Below are 19422 nucleotides of genomic sequence, written 5' to 3' on the forward strand. Positions count from 1 at the left end.
AGTCATGCTGCTTTCTACTTGAGAGGCCAGTTGAGTTTTTTTAATGAAACTGCGCCATCTTGTGGACATTTATTATTAAGGTTTTATTAATTTTTTTTTGCATATTTGTAGTACTCTGTCGATAATTTGTGCATGTTCTGTTTTATTTTTGGACATAAAGATAATTTTGTTTTCTTATGAAAACACACGGTCATTGATGAAATTACGATGTTTTTTTTTTTTTTATTTAATTTTTTTTTTTTTAATCAGAGCCGTAGTATTAAATGTAAAAATCTGATAACATGTATATTTATTTAAAATAATAATAAAAACAATTTAAGAAACGGGTGTAAAATCCGTTACAAGCCGGTGGGATCCGTGCCGTGGCCGTGTCGCGCGCTGTAGGTGGAGCTTCCTGCGCCGGGGGTTCCGCTCTCATTCCTGGATGTGTGTGCACGCGCGCCTCTGCCTCGTACCGTATGATCGTCTGATACACCGTGGGATGTGACAGCAGGGCCTCGGTGGAGGAAGTGACATGATAACATAACGGCCCGTGGGCTCCACCGTTCCCTGGTCCGTTTGTCCGTGTGCTCCGTGGAACCGCCATGCCGCCGCAGCGTGTGTTCGCCCTGCCGCGGCAGCAGTCCCTGCTCCTGCCGGCGGTCATCAACCCGTTTGTCCAAGACACAAAGCTGACCAAAGCAGCTATCCTGAAAGTGAGTATGTGTGTGTGTGTGTGTGCGTGTGTGTGTGTGTGTGCTCATGTATAAGCGACATATTTGAGTCATTGCGTTTTTCGGATGGTGACGTGCACGGTTTTTCTGTGTGTGATGTGTGGAATCACTCACGCAGGCTGTTGTGAAACCAGGGCCTAATCTTCTCCAACAAGGCTTTGACAATCGGCTTGTAAAGCTCCGTTATGTGCAGCAAAACAATGAGTGCTGTTGTTGTGTGCTTTCTAGAATCTCCAGACTAGTGCAGGTTCAATGTCTGCTCTGTGAAATGTCAACACGCAGACTGGGCTTGGACCTGACAGCTGTCTTCTGCTCCTGCTCCTCACACTGTGTATTCCTCTCTGTCCTTCTCCATGTAGTGTGTCCTCCTGGGTATCTTCCTGGTCCCTGTTCGTGCCATCCTTGCATCTCTGGTTCTCATGGTGACATGGCCAGTGGCAGTTATAATAACCTTCAAGTATCCTCTGAAAGGAGCCGTGGAACCCATGACAGGCTGGAGACGGTAACTAAAAAACAAATACACAGTCCAAAGGAGATGCTCATAAAGTCCACAAAGATCCGGACTGTTCAGCCTTCAGCTCCCCAAAAGAACACTAGATATCCAAATCTGTTCTGCTTTGCACATCCCAAATCCTAATCATCCTAAATCATAATATAATATTATGTTATAATTTAATAAGCTATTTATACTACTACTACTACTACTACTACTACTACTACTAATTATTATTATTACTACTACTACTACTACTTTGCCACTTATTTAGTACTTTCCTATATGCAACTGCAATTTTTCACTACTATTTTTTTTTTATTCAAATGTTTATTCAGAACAGTCATACAAAATATTATATATGACATCAACCACAAGTACACCATTCTTTTTTTTTTTTTTTAAGAAAAAAAAAAAAAAGACAGTAAAAAATGGCCGTACATCTAGCCAACCACACCTTAAGGAGACAAGACAAACAAACAAACAAAAAAAAAGGATGCATAAATACATTTATATGTATACACACATTAATCATAATGTAAAGAGAAATTAAAAAAAAAAAAAAAATAATAATAATAATAATAAAAATAGAAAAAAATAGAAGAGCCTAACAGTGTACATGTACATTTAGTATTAAGAAATTCAAACACAAAATTCACTACTATTTTTTTTATATTTATTGTATTGCTTTTTTCTTATGGTATTTCTTGTGTGTATATTCGATGTTGTGCTTCTTTTTGAACCTTGATTTCCTAATCAATTCGATTCAATGAGGAAATAAATTTTAATAGAACTTTATTTCAAAGAATAAAGTTAACAAAGAACAAACAAAAAATCATACAATCAACAAGACCACATGAATTTACAACAATCTTAACATAAAAACAAAAACACACAAATACATACAAAGGGATTCTTTTACATTAGTTCTTTGTAAGAAGTTCTTCATATAGTTTGACAGTCTTATCACATTTTGGGGGAGTCTATAAGCTTAATACTGCATATGTAATGTTCAAATTCAGCCAGGAGTCTGTGAATCTAATCTAATCTAATCTAATCTAATCTAATCTAATATAATATAATATAACATAATATAATATAATCCTGATTTTAGTTTGGCACATGTATAGTAACCAAGTCACCCTTAATCCTTGAAGATCCTCAGCGCTTCTAGAACCAAAAGCATCAACTGATATAATGTTTAATAACTTTACCACCACTAATCCTATCAATATATGTAAATAACTGAAGTAAAATGCAGTTTCTTACCTTTTCATAGTCATCAGATATGACCCATTTGGACATTGAGAGGCTTCATAGTGAATGTGAAAACCCCGTCATCTTCGAACAACATCGATTCACCAATAAAACCCATGTAGTTTGACAAATAACAACAATTGGAGATGTTTGATATATGTTTAGTTAAGAATATATTTGGCTGAAAAGCTCACTTTTTCCTTGAAATGTCTCTGTTGTCATATAATAACCTTTGAATTTATTTTGTGCTTTTACAAACACCGACATGATCAGTGAATTAAATATAGGAAAATATCTGATTTTAAGTGTAAAATGCAAAATACAGAGACTAATATTTGAATAAATGGTGATGAATTATTTAAGAAAGGTTAAATATAGAAAAAAATATAATTTGTATGTCACCTCAAAAATTGATCAAGATCTTATAGGGTTATTAATATGTTTTACATGTACTGAATTCCACTGTGCTGTTTAATATTTGTTCTATCCTACTAGAACACCGGTTAACTGTATTAGATGAAGCAGTGCGCTCTGGGGCTCATACACTGGGCAAAAAAACAGCCAAAGCAGCATATTCTCAAAATAATAGTTCCTGACGTGACTTGAAGAACATACTGCTTTTTGCTTTTCTGCCGATTCATGCTTCTCTAGATGTTTATCTGGACCACAAGCATTACTTCAGTTCAGTTCTTTGAGCTGAGGAGTGAGTGGTTATGTGGGGGTTTAACAAAAGGAAGTGAAAAAGTGACCTTTTTAATGTGCAACTGTGATGAATTCTTATTATTTCTAATTCCATCCATCTGTATTCTAACACACATATTCTTTGTGAGGTTCAGCTTAGGTGCCGTAGCCCATCCCGGCTTATTCTTTCTCAGTATTTTTGATTTATTAGATATCTGCACCATGGTCCACTCTCCTCTTATCAACAAGGGTGGATCCTGTTTCTGAAATGTGACAGATCCTGTGACAGTTACTGCTACTTGTGAAAACAGCTTTTTGCATAGTTCTGACCAAATATGGTGAGGGTTGGAAAAGGAAGCTTATCTTCTCAAATTGTGCCTTGTTTTATTGGTTTGCTGTTGATAGTTCCAGGGATTTTCATGGCGCTTAATGCAACTTTAATGCAAGATCACAGGACTGGAACTCCAGGGTTGAAGGAATTACAGGATATTTATGCTAACAGTGAATAAAATGAGTCCCTGCACTCTGGAAGTTTATACAGGGTTCCTACAGGGTCTTTAAAAGTCTTGAATTTACAAATCTGCATTTAATACCTTAAAAAAGTTAAGTTACGTTGGCATAAATCTGTTTACTGTATTGTGTTTACATGTGTCTGGAAAATGTCCAAGCTACAAAGAAAGTAACATTAGTTTACTCAGTTCCAGCCTGACAATTTATAGTATTTTTAGGAACCAGCTATCGATAACTTTGCAGCCCCTGGTGAGAAATGACTTGAAATCATGATGAGTATCAAGGTGTTGGAGTAAATAAATACATTTTCACAAATTTTTGCCAGTATGGCCATGAAATGGGCATTAAATTCTGTTCTAAGTAGTCTTAAAAAGGTCTTAAAAAGTCTTGAATTTAACTTGTAGGAGCCCTGTTACAGACGTATGTTGATTTCAACCACCCTCAGATATTCACTCTTTCCCTTTGGAGAAATTAATCATTAAATTTGTGCAGAAGTTTGTCATTTAAGGAACCCCCTCAGGCTCTCAGTCTGTATTATATAGTTTATAGACTTACTGGCCTTCCGCTGTATCATGAGGAAGTGGATGTTGGGAGTAAATGTATTTGCAATCTAGGGGTAAGTGAAACATACAAGATGGTGCAACTCTTCCTCTTGCTTAAAAAACAAAAACAAGAACTTGCATCGATTTGTAGCATTTTATCTCCCATTGCATAAATAATTCTGCAGAAAGTGCTATTAGATGCACATTATGGGGGAAAAAAAATCACTTGCAAATCGAGCTACGTATTTAATTCCTTTCAGATGCATAGACTTTGCACAGTCTGATGTAAAATGTTGTGTTGGTCCTCAGGTTTTTGTGCCAGAATGTGATGGCGGCCTTGGGGAGGGCCTACTACTTCTGCATGGGCTTCAGAGTGGTGGTGAAGGGGAAGCAGGTCGGCAGCAGCGAGGCCCCCATCCTGGCTGTGGCCCCTCACTCCACCTTTTTCGACGGGATCGTTTGCATCGTAGCGGGTCTGCCCTCCACCGTGTCCCGTGTGGAGAACCTGGCCACGCCCATCTTTGGCAGTGAGTTTATTTACTGTGGTGGGATAGGAAAATCAAGTAGGAACGTGTGGGTGCGATCTTGTTTAAAGCTCCAGTATGGGTATGTGTGTGCGTGTGTGAACTCGTCAAACTGCGTGATGGTGTGAAATGTGGGTGAATTTATATTGCCCATCATGTGACTGCACAGTTTCACACCTTCAGTGTTGGGTTCTTAATTACAGAAGGCTTGAGATGCGCAAGTATGACATTATGCTCTTTATTTGATATTAGTTGAACACAGAAGACGCTGTACTGAGACCTTTTTGGACTTGACATTATAACCATTCTTCACATGTCAAAGTGAATAAGGCTGAAATAATGAAGATTTACTGACAATTATCTGATTAATGTTTTAGTTACCTTTATTACAAATGCACCAGTTGAAAAATTCATCTCCAACACAAATACCAGTGATAAACATGACATGACACTTTGTACTGATACTGATGTTACTGTTTGATTATTTTGTTTTTGCTGTTATTTATCCCCCACCTAACAAAGGAATCCTTATCATAAATATAGAAATAGTTACTATTTTAACCCTTTCATGCATGAATTATGAGAACCTTAATCAAGATTTTTTTTCCTGTGTTTTTATTCCTCTGTAGGCATGAAAAAAAACAATGTGATTTAGTTTTTTCTATGAACCTATTTTTCATGGAGTTACAAAATCATGCGTTTAATTTTAGAAACAAAGAAACATGTATTTACTGATATACTGTGTGAAAACTATGAGACACAAACATTTTTAATGCTGCTAATCTGATGTTTTCTCACATTTTAACAATACCTGCGTGGAGATAATATGCAAAAAAACAAACAAACAAAAAAAACCCTTTTTGTTTAAAAAAAAAAAAAGCAAAAAACCAAAAACAAAACTGTGAATTACAGTTTAATAACAATTAGCTTTTTTTTTCTTTTTTTTTTTTTTTTTTTTACAGTCAAACATGTTACTGCAGATCAGGTTTATTTGGAATAGCAAATTTACAGTAATGGTATGAATGTCAGTGTATGGGATGATGATATAAGTGATATAAGTGTCCACTGTGTTGGCTGATATGGAACTAAAACAACAAAACCCATAAATATACAAGAGAACACATTTGAACAGCTGTCCACTGTAGTGACCACTATGCATGAAAGGGTTAAAGTCTTTCAGTCCTTCATCACAATGTATTTGAATGCACACAGAAGTAAACATACAAATTTAGCAAGTAGTACAGCATATATGATATTAATATAATACAACACACACATTTCTTCCACTACCATCAGTGAAAAGACATCATATATTCCAATACCAGTATTGGCCAATATTGCCAATATTGCTAATATTGATTAGTGCATCCCTAGTCATTTAATACCATAGTATTGTATAGGGGGTATGCACGTGATGTCACCGCTAGCGGAACTCACCGCGGTTACGCCCACTGAGTAGCAGAAAGAGGGAGATGAGTAGCTGCGTTGGCTTCAATACTGTCTAAACTTAAGAATAATATTTAATAAAAAATGGGGAAGAGCTGTTATGCGATTGATTGTATGAACAGGTTTGAAAAGCAGTCGGAGCTATCGTTTTACAGACACCGAAAGACAAAGAAAAGAGAAGTAGATGGATCCACAAATCCAGGAAACCAAACCTAGATTGGTGGATCCTGTTTCGTGTCAGGTAACATTAATTTATGCTGTATTTTTGGGTCAAATCCTACCTTAAATTACATGTTGTTTTGGCTAACATTACTTCTTAGTAAAGCTCTTGGTTTTATGATCAGATCTTTATGGTTTTTGTTTTCATTTTGTGATTATGAACCTTCTGCTCCTGCATGATTTGTAAACTAACTTAAACTGAGGCTAACCTAGTTTTTCAAATACAGGCGTGGTGGAGCATAAAACTACGACGGCATATTAGGGACACATGAGAAAATAAAAACACTTGTCACTACGAGTATAAAGTCACAAAATATCGATATAAAACCTGTAATTTTACAATAATAAAGTCGAATACAAAAAGAATCACGATGTTATGAGAATAAAGTCATAGTTATAAAAAAACTTCATAATTTGACAAAAATGTCATTTGTTTATGAGATTAAAGTCATCATATTCCGAAAATAAAGCCATAATATTACAAGAATAATGTCGCAATTTAAAAACAGGTGGGAAAAATACCATAATTTACAAGAATAAAGTCGTACCCTGCTCGTACAAAGCAGTAGTATCTGTGTTGTATAAAGTACTTGATATTAACTAGATGTAAATATCCTCAGTACCAGTAGATTACACATATATTCACTGGGGTCAGTACACTGTCTACTGTAAATGCACTTTGGATCAGTTGGTTCTCTGCCTAGTTTTGGACCCTGGTTGTCAGTAATGATGAAACCATGTATATTTGTTTCAAGTAAAAATAGCGATGATTCCCTACACCCTGGATGTCAGGATACGTGATTTCTGTCCACATGTCAATGTTCATGGACCACTTGTTCTTTGGTAGCTCGTACGGATCCATGTCCAGTCCAACTGTCCTTCATTTAATTTCATATTTCACATTTTCCCAGTCTGGCTGTGTTTACTGCAATACTCCGTCATGTTGAGCAGGTTGGTTTTTGCCAGTCAGTCTGACCTAGAGGGGCGTGGTCTGGGGGGAAGTGACATATGTGCATACCCTCTATAGTTTAAGCCTAACAATAACTTATTCTGCACATATCACTCCTAATGAAGATTAGGACTGATTGCATTTAGGATTTCATTTTAGGCTTTTCAAATGAAAAATTTAGTTGGTCAGATTTCACATAAATACCCTAAGCAAATTTAAAGTAGCATATGAATTTTATCACTAATTCTTCTTCCAATTTGTAAAACCCCAGTGATTAATTAGTCTTTCTGTGCTTACACACCTAAATCACTTCCCTCACGATGAACAACTTCGAAGATGGCTCCATCACAAGCAGTCCGTTTGTTTACATACCAAGCTGTTAAGTCACTCTGGCTTTTTCGGAAATTTTGTCGCAGAGTGCATTGTGGGAATGGGAATTCCATGCAGCTGCAGCAGCAACAAACAAGGAGACAACAAGCAATGAAACCAGGTCAGATGAAATGGAAGGAATCACTGTAGTCAGTTGTCATCTTATAATACAGGGTGTGTGATAGTGAAAAACAATACTTAGACATCAGTTTCATGGCATTTTCAAAATATGTTATTGTGTAGGCTTATCAATCACGCCTCACAAGCATGCAGGGCATGGCCGGGCCCTCACCGCTCACTCGCTCCTTACAGTACGTGCATGATAAGCCTACACAATGACATATTCCAAAAATGCTATGAAACTGATGTCTAAGTTTTGTTTTTTACAGTCACACACCCCATATTATAAGATGACAATTGACTTCAGTGATTCCTTCCATTTCTTCTGATCCAGTTTCATTGCTGGTTGTTTCCTTGTTTGTTGCTGCTGCGGCTGCATGGATTTCCCACTCCCACAATGCACTTTGCAACAAAATTTCCGAAAAGGCCAGAGTGACTTATCGTCTTGGTATGTAAACAAAAGGACTGCTTGTGATAGTCATCTTCCAAGTTGTTCACTGTGAGGGAAATGATTTAGGTGTGTATGCACAGAAAGACTAATGGATTAGTGATAATTAGACTAAGACTCTGGTTTTACGAATTTGAAGAAAAATGAGTGATAAAAGTCCTATGCTGCTTTAAACAAAACTTATTAATTGAAATAAAGAACAGACCGATAATGATAAGTCAATTTCATGATGAACAGTGTGTAACAAAATGAGATTTGAGGAAATTTCCAATAATGGAAAATTATGTGGAAATATGACATAATTTGATTCAGTAGTGTTTATGTGTATGGAGATAAATATCACTGTAATGCAAGATAATGTGACGATTACAGTAATTATGTAATATGTGTGACAAGTGATACTGCAGTATTGTTTTTTTACTTGATTTTATTATACATTACAGTGCAGACAACTTATGCCGCCTATAGGGTTGAAATGAGCATACATATTTATGCTTCAGTCTCTGTCATTTGACAAGAAAGGACTCAAAAAATAATAAACATTTGATATTTTAAATGGAACCCGGTATAAAACATCAGAAAATTAATGCAAAACTCTCATATTGTCTGAACAAAAAGGGTTTAAGACATGTTAAGTGTAAAGGGAGGTCACACAAAATACCAACTTTAGTTTATAGAAGCTGTTTTTTTTTTCTCACTGAAATTTTTGTTTTTACTGCCGTACATCCCATATATTCAGATTGTATCTTAATAATGAGTCTGACAAATGCATATGTGTGGTTATGTGCTAAAACAACAAAGCTTTAAATGGCCTAAGACTTTAGCACCGTACTGTTAGATATCTACTTGAAAATGAAAGCATAATTTTCCTCTTTAAAAGCCTTATGTCAATGTGTCGGCAGGATTTGTGCGCTGTCTTCAACCAGTGTTGGTGTCCAGAAAGGATCCAGACTCCAGGAAAAATACAATACAAGAGATTGACAGCCGAGCCAAGTCTGGAGGCCACTGGCCACAGGTGAGCAGATAATCCACAGACACAAATAACATTTAATATTAAGAAAAAAATAGGTTACATTGCATTATAGTTTCAGAAAACCACACAAACTATGACCCAGGACGCTTAGGCTTCAGAGTTTCCTTCTTTGAGGCCCATCGTTATGTTTTTACAGACAAATGCAGTTATTCTTCACACACTTTCTGTCTGTAACAAATGCCAGAAGACATTACAGCAGATGAATTGTTTTGTAGGTTCTTATATTTCCTGAGGGAACGTGCACGAATCGCTCATGTCTAATCACTTTCAAACAAGGTAAGATATAAAGTCTTAATATTATGTCTGTGATGTCCTAAAAATGTAAATCGTGTTATATTTTGTATCATCAGTTTTCATTTTCAACTCCACATTGCTTTTACATTTGCAGCAGTGAAACCTGTCTATGTATTTTGGTAATTTGCTTATAGAACCAGTAGCATTTCTTTTATGTATTCAGGGAAAAGTCACACAGCTGAGACAGCACTGATATCATATCACTCATTTGACTAAATGTGTAACTGATGTGTTACTGCATGTGGACTCGGTGTCAGTGAATGCTACGGAGTGGAAGTGAATGTTAGTTTAGTGATGAAGATACTAAGCTTTAATTCATTCATAAAGACAAATTAGGATTTCCATTATGTGGTTTCATGGTTTACTTCCAGGTGCCTTTATACCAGGGGTCCCTGTTCAGCCTGTGCTTATGAGATATCCCAACAAGCTGGTAAGTAATGTAGTCTCCAAAGCAGCTTTAATAAAACTAAACATTTAGATGAAACAATGTTAGATTGTAACGCGCATGAATATGTTGAAGCATCTTTAATATTTGTCATCCTCTCATAGTGTTTGCCAATTTAGTTTTTTTCTTTTTTTTTAATATTAGTAGGAAACTGAGGCAACAGTAATACAACACTTAGTTTTAGAACACATCTTACAGGGTTTAGGTAATGTCTGGATTTTTCAGTTTTCCTTAAGTTTGTAGAAGATTTTAGGTGGGGGGGTGGGAGGGATGGGGTCATCATGCAAGAATCATAAAAAAATGTAATAATTTAACGGATTTTTGGACCATTATAATTGCCCAAATTTGGAAATGCGAGAACACATAAAAAACAAGTGGTGCCAGGCACAACAAACCCCAGCCCTCGCACGTATTGTAGCTTATTTTGGCATTAATCCACTTGATGTCATCATGTCTATGTGTGTGCTGATGTCAGCATATCAACTGCTTCTATATATGTGCCAAGTTTGAAGTAAATTGAAACAAAATTGATGTTTTTATAGACATTTGAAATTTCGCCCATTATAAGTAAAAGGGAGAAAAATAAAGATTTTAAAAATTCATTAAAAATTTGAACTTTGACCTACTTTTACCAGAATGTAACCACATCTATTCTGAGTCATTGGCAATCTATAAACCCAATTTGGTGTGAATTCAACTAATAGTTTTTGCTGCTAGAGTGTTAACAAACTAAGAAACAAACAAACCGAACCAAAAACAATACCCCTTACCTCCCTGCTTTGGGGGGCGGGGTGATAAGCAACATCCAAAAAGCTTAGAAACAAAACTTGCTAAAGAAGAGCACTGCAGGCCAGTGATTCGATTTGAGGAAAAAGGTGACATGTAGTTTAATGTTCTTCACATTAGTTTGACTTGTGTTGCTACCAATAGCTTGGGTGTTGCACCTAAACCATATAATAGAAAGGAAAACCCTGACTTACATTCATCTCATCCCATTTCAATGTGAACGTTACATGACGCTTTACACTCTCCTTTGTTTTCTTTCGTAGGATACAGTTACTTGGACGTGGCAGGGTTTCAGCTCGTAAGTTTGTCATCTTTTACTTCTTTATCGTGAAGTAGCTCAAGCTTTACCTGCACTTTGTTTTAGTTTGCCACCAGTATATTGAATTGCTTACAGTGTAGTTAATGTTGTGCAGTTTGGCGTCTTTAAACAGCTTAATTGTATTAAATATGTACAGTATATTCTGAACCTTTCTGATTGTCTGCACAGGAGGACTCTGCTGCTTCTTACACTGTCCCAGCTGTACACCACAGTAGAGATAGAGGTAACAGAGACCCTCTTCTGTTTTAATGATATGGATAAAACTCCAAGATCCAAGTTAAACCAAACCAGCTCTGTTATTTGCAGACATATATGAATGAATGTTTTTTGCTATTGTCAGATATATAGAGTAATAAGATGAAAGGATGAATGTTGTTTCTGCTCTGTGTGTTTTATTAGTTCCTGCCACCACATATCCCCACAGAGGAGGAGAAAAAAAGCCCTGCCCTGTTTGCAAGTAGAGTACGAGACACTATGGCCCAGTGAGTATTCAGCAGTGTACACATACTATGCACACTAGAATGTACACACAGGTTTTCTACAGGGTCTTAAAAAAATCTTAAAAGTCTTGAATTTCCAAATCTGCATTTAATAGCTTAAAAAAAGTATTTAAAAGGTATTAAATTTGATATGGTAGGTCTTAAGTTATGTTGCCATAAACTTCTTCGCTGTATTGTGTTTGAATGTGTCTGTTAAATGTCTAAGCTGCAAAGAAAGTAAGGTTAGAGCGCTTCCGCAGGTCCTTCCTCCCCACACCCATCAGACTGTATAACAGTACACAGTAACTCTCCACCACCCCCATATCAAATCATGTGTATGTGCAATCACTGTGTATATATGTAAATATCTTTAAACTTTATACTTAAATTTTTATACTTTTATGAACATTTATTTCTACCTGCCTTTTCTTTTGCACTGGTGTCATGCATATTGCAGCTGTAAACTGTTAAATTTTCCCCATGGTGGGATCAATAAAGTCTTATCTTATCTGTTAGTTGACTCAGTTCCACCCGTTCCAACCTGATAATTTATGGAGAAATTAGGAACCAATTATTGCCAACTTTGCAGCCCCCGGTGAGAAATGGAACGGAACAAAGGGAATCAAGGCACTGGAGGAAATAAATACATTTTCCCTAAATTCTAGGAGTTACAAATTTTTGCCAGTATGACCATGAAATGGGCATTCAATTCTGTTCTAAATGGTCTTAAAGAGGTCTTAAAAAGTCTTAAATTGAACGTTTAGAAACCTGGAAGAACCCCATACATAGGACGTGCATGAAACCTGTTGTGCACTTTAATTAATAGAGCCTAAACTGGGGTTTGTTTTCTGTCTGACCTTTGCTTTAAAGACACCTCCAGGCCTGCAGGGTTCTGCTCTTTACAAGCATCACAAGGTTGGCAGTGTTTGAACTCACTGCTTTACATAAGGGACACTGAGTCAAACCTGTGTGTGTTTGCAGGGCTTTGGGAGTTCCAGTGACAGACCACACCTATGAAGACTGTCGTCTCATGATCTCTGCTGGAGAGTTAACGCTGCCAATGGAGGCTGGGCTGGTGGAGTTCACCAAAATTAGCCGCAAACTCAAGTAAGAGCCACTTATATGATGAATACTTCTACCTCAGGTGCCGTTGTGTGACAGTGCATGATTCTGCTTGGGTGTGGCTGTCAGATATACCATGTTCCATGAGCAATAACAGCTAATGTTCCCAGAAAAAGAGGTGATTTATGTCCATGTTCCCGTCATCATCGACATGACCGTAACATCTAAGTAGACTGTCTCCAAATATGACCTCATGAATGACACACTGCTACAACTTCCTCCTTACACTCATACTTCTGTCACAGTCTGAAATGGGACAACCTGAGGAAGGAGCTGGAGGGATTCGCAGCCATGGCCAACTCCTGCAAGGGAGGACGGATTACCATTGAGGAGTTTGCGAGGTTTCTGAAGCTACCAGTGAACCCAGCCCTTGAAGAGCTGTTTGCACTGTTTGACAGGGTGAGAAACATGTACATCAAATACTTTGGTCCTTATTTATATCCTGGACTGATAGCAGAGCAACTGAGATTACAGAATAATACAATCCCTGTGAGGAAATTCTACAGCAGGTACTACTTCTGCTCTACTGCCACCTATCCAAAGGACAGACAGGCTTTGGATTTTGAGAAAGATAATGTTTGGTTAACACAACCCCAGGAGTGGAGTTAAAGCTGCGTACGACTTTCATCACCAATTTTTCATCAAATCTGTAAAAGATGAGTCATAGCCTAAGTATCACAAATCCGTCTTAAGTCTTTCCCTGATTAGTCGGTTATTTTTGGAAATTTGCCACGACGTGCATTGTGGGAAGTGAAGCTCCACACAGCTGCATTATGACCGCAGTGGCAACAAACATGGAAATGGCTTCATTGCCTCTTGCTACTGCGGCTGCGTGGAGCTCCGCTTCCCACAATATACGTTGCGACAAATTTCCGAATATGCCCAAGTGACCTACAGTCTCTGTTTGTAAACAAATGGATTGTTTATGGTGGAGTACACTTTGAAATTTTTTACCATGAAGGAAGAGATTCAGGTGTGTAATCATGGAAAGACTTATGGATTTGTGATACTTAGGCATTGACTCGGGATTTACAGATTTGATGAAAAATTGGTGACGAAATTCATACGCAGCTTTAAGTCTGACCCAAACTAACAGTGGGACTAAAATGCAGAGAGCTTTAACAGCCTTCACATCTGCCAGACATATATGCATTCACACACTAATTGGTGAAAGCATGGATATAAACTTAAAAAAGACAAAACAAAAAACACACATCGGATGTTTTCAAAATACACTACAATTGAATTACTTACAATATTTTTTTCCCTGTATTGAATATTTGGTGGAATCAGTGTAGAGGAAGGATCCTAATCATGTTACAACTCCACTGTGTAGGCCATAAAGAAAAATGGTAACAAAAAATGTGAGTGGTGAGTTTTACTCCGCTCACCACTCACAATGGCATTACAACAGTCCCAAGCCCTGCATTCTTTAGCAATGTGCATCAAAATCCCTTTTTTTCCCAGTAACTGAGAATTTCCATGTATAGAAATCACTAATGCTGTTTTCTCATATACCATTGCGCATACTTCATCACACATGCTAAACTTGAGTAAATCTCTAGTTTGCAAGACAAATCTGGATTTGTATACTATAATCCCTTTACAGTACAACCCTATTCTTCCCATTTCTTTTTTCATTTTACACTTCTCGTAATAGCGTTCCACCTTTCTGCCTCCTTCTCCACTCGCATTTCCCTCCATCACCCCAGCCTCCATCACATACTCATAGTGTAACACCACACTATTACTAATTAATTATCTCCACTGCATAAATGCCTGTGTTCCCTTGTCTTTTGGTCTGAGTTTTCAGAACATTCATCCACCTTCTGTTTTCCTCCACAAATTCTGCGAACTATGAGTGCCTGCCTCTGCATTCGTATCTTTTCTCTGCTTTCACACTCAGTCCTTGTTGACCATATTGTTCTGTCGCATCTTTAACTCTGTCTAGAACGGCGACGGCACCATAGACTTCAGAGAGTATGTTATCGGAGTGACCATCTTGTGTCGGCCAGCAAATACAGAAGACGTTCTTCGAATGGCTTTTCAGGTAGGAAACTTGTACTACAGCACTGATGTGTAGTTCATCTTTGAAGTGTACTCCAAGTGTATGACAGTTGTGTATGTGCACAGATCCAAGATTTAAGACGTTATTAATTATTATTTATTATTTATGTTTATTGTCATATACACAGCAGTACTGTGCAATGAAATTCTTACTACGCGAGTTCCTTTCACACAACTAATGTAAACGATTCAACTAAACTAAAATGAAATAAAGGAAATAAACTATACAAATACAACAATTTAAACTAAACTAAAATGAAATAAAGGAAATAAACTGTACAATTAAAACAATTTAAACTAAACTAAAATGAAATAAAGGAAATAAACTGTACAATTAAAACAATTTAAACTAAACTAAAGGGAAATAAAGGAAATAAACTGTACACTAAGCAAGGAAAAATAAGTAGGTAAAATAAAATAAAGTGAGTACTCTGTACAAAGGGTAAGTGTATCAGGTGCAAAAAAAGTGCCAATATTATTACTGTTGTGCAAATATGCAAGGATATGTACAAATGAGTTACAGTCAGTCAGTGTCTCAGTTGCCTCAATGACTGCAACTCACATTTGTACATATCCTTGCAGATATGTTCGCTATCTATTATGTAAAGATACCCAACAATAGTGTAATTTTCATTCTCAGTCACCTTTTAGAACCCCTTAAAAGGACCCTTTCTTGGTTTTGGCTCTTTTCACAGTTTTTGTGCAGTTTGTTTTATTAGTTTGCTGGTTTGCGACTCCTATTCATGAGATATGAATTTGATTTTGGGGGAAACGTAACACAGTTTTCACTAAAGGGAGCCTAAGCTCATACATTCCTCTGCCTACAAAAACACTTAAATACAGTGAGATCATGCTCATTCAATTATGCATCCATTATGCACAAAAAAATCTAATTAATTTCTGGATTTAATCACTATTTTTATAATTTTCCCAAGTGAAGCTGATCTTTCTGAGATGCAATGATTAAAACTTGTGATAAATCCTGTGTGTATGCAGTTTCCATAATTACTGCTTTACAGAGGTTAAAAAAAAAGATAAAAAAGGAAGCAAAATCCACTAAATCAGCCAGCCCAGCTTAAGTTGATATTGGAGTGCAGTGCAGACGGTCGGTCCGAGCTGTGGGGGAGTGTAGACAGAACAGCGGCAGCATTCAGAGAGGCTTGGATAATGTCAAGTTAACAAAGTGTGTCTGTTGTGGGAGAGGATGAAAAAGGCTTAGAGACATTTTTCTGGCCATAAGGTCAAATGTGGTTTTAGGAAAAAAAAAAGAGTTTATATCTACTGTGACTGAAAGTTACCGTTGTCCAGTGTGTAATGTAAGAATAACAGCAGCACGCAGGTTAATTTTTTTCTACATGCTTTTTTCTATCCTGCTGGTCGATTTCCACAAATACTCTCAGATTTTTTTCCCCTGAATATGCTATGTTTGATTAAAATACTCTTCTCCTTTGCTGTCCTGTCTCATGCAGTTGTTCGACGTAGATGACGATGAGAAAATCACCCGAGAGGAATTTACTGCTCTGCTGCGTTCTGCTTTGGGTGTGTCAGATCTGAACATGTCCAAGCTCTTCAAGGACATTGATGCTGACGGCTCTGGCTTCATCACCTTCAGTGAGTATTTGCCGCAGAGTATTTTTTATCATATGTGAAAGTAATGAATGCAGTTTTTTTATTTTAAGTTTGACATACTGACTCCTTACTGCATTCTATCCCAATGCTTTCCCGTGTTCTTGTGAACCCTCAGGTGAATTTCAAGCCTTTGCTACGACCCATCCGGAGTACGCCAAGCTGTTTACCACGTATCTGGAGCTACAGAGATACCAAGCAATTCAGGAAGCGACCCCAGGCGATTTGGAATTGACTGGACAAACCATTTCAGAGGAAAACTTGGAAGACAGCACCTCTGACAAGAAAGATGACTGAAATTAAAGTCTGCGCCATAGGACTGGACCCTGTACTGCACTGAGAAGGCACATGCAAGAGATGTCATCTGCCCTCATGATTTTAAGCAAATTTCAATCCTTTACCACAGTGGAGTCATATGATAAGCTCTGCTGTATGCTTTAATTTTTTTTTTTTTATAGACATGGTTTTTAGAGTGCTTCTGCTTTCAATTTTAGTGCCTTATAGAGATTTGAAATGGCAACTTCCGTAAGTTGCTGCGTAAGAAACATCTTACTGCAGTTTTAGTTTGAGCAAATGTGTATTTTGGCCTCATGTTAATTAGAAAGAAATGGAAAAAAAAAAAGACATAGCATAAAAAAAATCTCATTCATTGAATCAACCTTCATTTTACTTCCGATATTAATGACTGTGTTTGACTTGTTTTCCCGATGCTCGTAAACTGCCTCGACATATTGACGTCACCCTGTAGATGAATGGAGCTCTGTGCACCTTCTCCTTTGTCTTTGTGTCTTCTGAAAATAAGTGAGAAAATTGCCAAAATCAACACATTTTTAAGTATAAGCAAAAAGTCCTTGTGTTTTGTGTGTTGCAGTATAATTAGTGTACAGTAAGCTTTATTAAGATCTATCCAGTTGGTATCCTAGCAATGCTGTGTGTTAAAGCTATGTCTGCGAAGAGCATACATGCTGTGCATTACACTTTTTTCCAGCGCTCAGGGACACAGACCTTGTAAGACGGCTGTATAATTAGCCAGAGGTTTGCTTTGCATGTGTATCTATTTGCATTTCTACTGAAGATCGTTGTTGCTGAGACAGCAACACATCTACACAGCTTTAAGTTTACTAAAGCAAATCTACTACTGAAAAATAGGGCAATTTGTGAGCAAAAAGGCAGCGGTTCTTCAGAACAGCACATTCCTGCAGGGTTTGCTTTCAGATTACCTACTGGCACAGTTTATTTAGGGGGGTGCATTGCAATTATGTGATTATTTTATCTTTTTTGTTAACACTGCAGAGTTTGCTTTTAAAATAAAACAAGAATACAATTTTATCTCCTGCTCGACTTGTGTATGAATATTTCACCAGTGAAAGAACTTGAGTTTACAGACTTTTTTAGTAATGAGACATAAATGCAACGAACATGTTACTGCGTCCCCTCTTGTTCTCTAAACCACCACCAGGTGCCAGCAGTTACCTATGACTATTCTATTGTGTGTTTGTGTGTATTTCTGTTCACATGCTTGTGATACTATTAACTTTTAGACTTCTGGTCCTTTATTAATTTCAGTCAAGGGATATAAGGTTAAATAAAATTAAGTTGTTTATTGGTAGCACAAGTATGCACATCTACTTAATCTATACTGCAAATTATACAATAAAACATGGTGATAGGTGGTTATTTGACATGTGCTTTTTGTTTTTTCAGTTGATGTGGGGTAAGCACTCCAAACAGAATGATCTGAAAACAGTCATTAAATGTGCAGAGTCACAGTTATATCTGTTATATTGAATCATGTCTGTGAACATGGGGCAGGAAGTGAAGCATAATTTGAAGGATTGTTTTACACCTTCATTCTGAGAAAATAAAGCAAATCTTTAATTTTAAGCAAAGAAAATAGTTCAAGATTTATATTTTCTGCTTAAAGCACCTTGGTGGTGTCTTAAAGAAAAAAATGTTGTGCTATAATTACTTGAGTTGTCAGTGTAACAGGTGTGTCCTTTATGTTTGGCTTCTGTGTGACCCAGCCAACCAGTCTGACTTATATTACTTGTAAATCCAATTTATCAAGAATAAATAAATAAATAAAAGTGGAAAAAAAAAAAAAGAAATATATTAGAAACACTGAAAAGGAAGTATTGTATATTGTTGGTACAGAAAAAAAATACACATTGCCACTTGTTTTAAAGTTGTAAAAATAATTTGTCACATTAAAACTGTATGCGTTTGTAACTAAGCTGCTTCTTCCTCTTTTGTTTAAATTACAGAATTGAATGTAGAGAACCATTAATCCACTTTGGCTTCGAGTCTATATTGTTCCTTCCTGTTCACCCACTGCCACGAGAGTGATTTGTGATTCTAACCCTAACCTAAATGAGTCTGTGGTGCACACAAGTTTTGGGAATGCATACACACACACATACACACACACATTACAAAAGAAAACACACAGTCCACCTTCATATTCACAGAGGGGCGTGGAATGAATGATGGAGAGCAGGTCGCTTCATTAAAAGCCCACTGTTAGACAAACTGTGATTACCAGCTGTGATTTCCACCTTCAATTTGTTTTAACCTTTTCAAACGTACAGAGGCTCATTTCATTTTAATCAAAATTGATGAGATGGCATGGAATCAATTAGGTCACATTGTTGCCACACTTACAATTATGTGAGTCCGTCCCTAGTGAGCGCTCCTTCTCTCCTCTTTGGCTCCACATCCCCCTGCCTCCCTTTTTCCTCTGCATGGCTGTTGTATATTGCTGTATCCATTTCAGCTCTGCCTGCGGGGTGATCCTGTCGCAGCTGATTGTGGGAGATATGCATTGGTAATGTGATTTGGTCTCCTCGGGACCTGAGTGAGTGAACAGCCTCTGCTGGTGGACCCGAGCTGGACACAGGCCTCATACAGATGGGGGACTCACTGTGCCAGGCTGGAAGGAAAGGTCAGAACCGACAGGACTTGCCGTTAAACTGATGTGACA

General features: G+C 37.2%; 1 protein-coding gene across 1 annotated transcript; it reads left to right on the top strand.

Moving 5' to 3' along the window:
- The first annotated feature begins 411 nt into the window (after window positions 1-411).
- On the top strand, window positions 412-18526 carry lpcat2 (lysophosphatidylcholine acyltransferase 2). Its single transcript, XM_030126733.1, has 14 exons — window positions 412-695; window positions 1073-1215; window positions 4506-4723; window positions 9174-9286; window positions 9520-9580; window positions 9970-10028; window positions 11093-11127; window positions 11317-11371; window positions 11548-11630; window positions 12609-12734; window positions 12995-13148; window positions 14701-14799; window positions 16286-16427; window positions 16561-18526. Exons 1-14 carry the CDS (start codon window positions 585-587, stop codon window positions 16737-16739), a joined length of 1578 nt encoding a protein of 525 aa, XP_029982593.1. The 5' UTR covers window positions 412-584; the 3' UTR covers window positions 16740-18526.
- Window positions 18527-19422: the final 896 nt, after the last annotated feature.

Source organism: Sphaeramia orbicularis, chromosome 3 (assembly GCF_902148855.1).
Source record: "Sphaeramia orbicularis chromosome 3, fSphaOr1.1, whole genome shotgun sequence".
Classification (NCBI taxonomy): domain Eukaryota; kingdom Metazoa; phylum Chordata; class Actinopteri; order Kurtiformes; family Apogonidae; genus Sphaeramia; species Sphaeramia orbicularis.

Bases quoted from the DNA above. Each gene is read 5' to 3' on its own strand.
- lpcat2 (XM_030126733.1), top strand. From the start codon at position 585: ATGCCGCCGCAGCGTGTGTTCGCCCTGCCGCGGCAGCAGTCCCTGCTC. The intron at 13,149-14,700 runs GTGAGAAACATG...AACTCTGTCTAG, and splicing joins TGTTTGCACTGTTTGACAGG to AACGGCGACGGCACCATAGA. The intron at 14,800-16,285 runs GTAGGAAACTTG...TGTCTCATGCAG, and splicing joins TTCTTCGAATGGCTTTTCAG to TTGTTCGACGTAGATGACGA.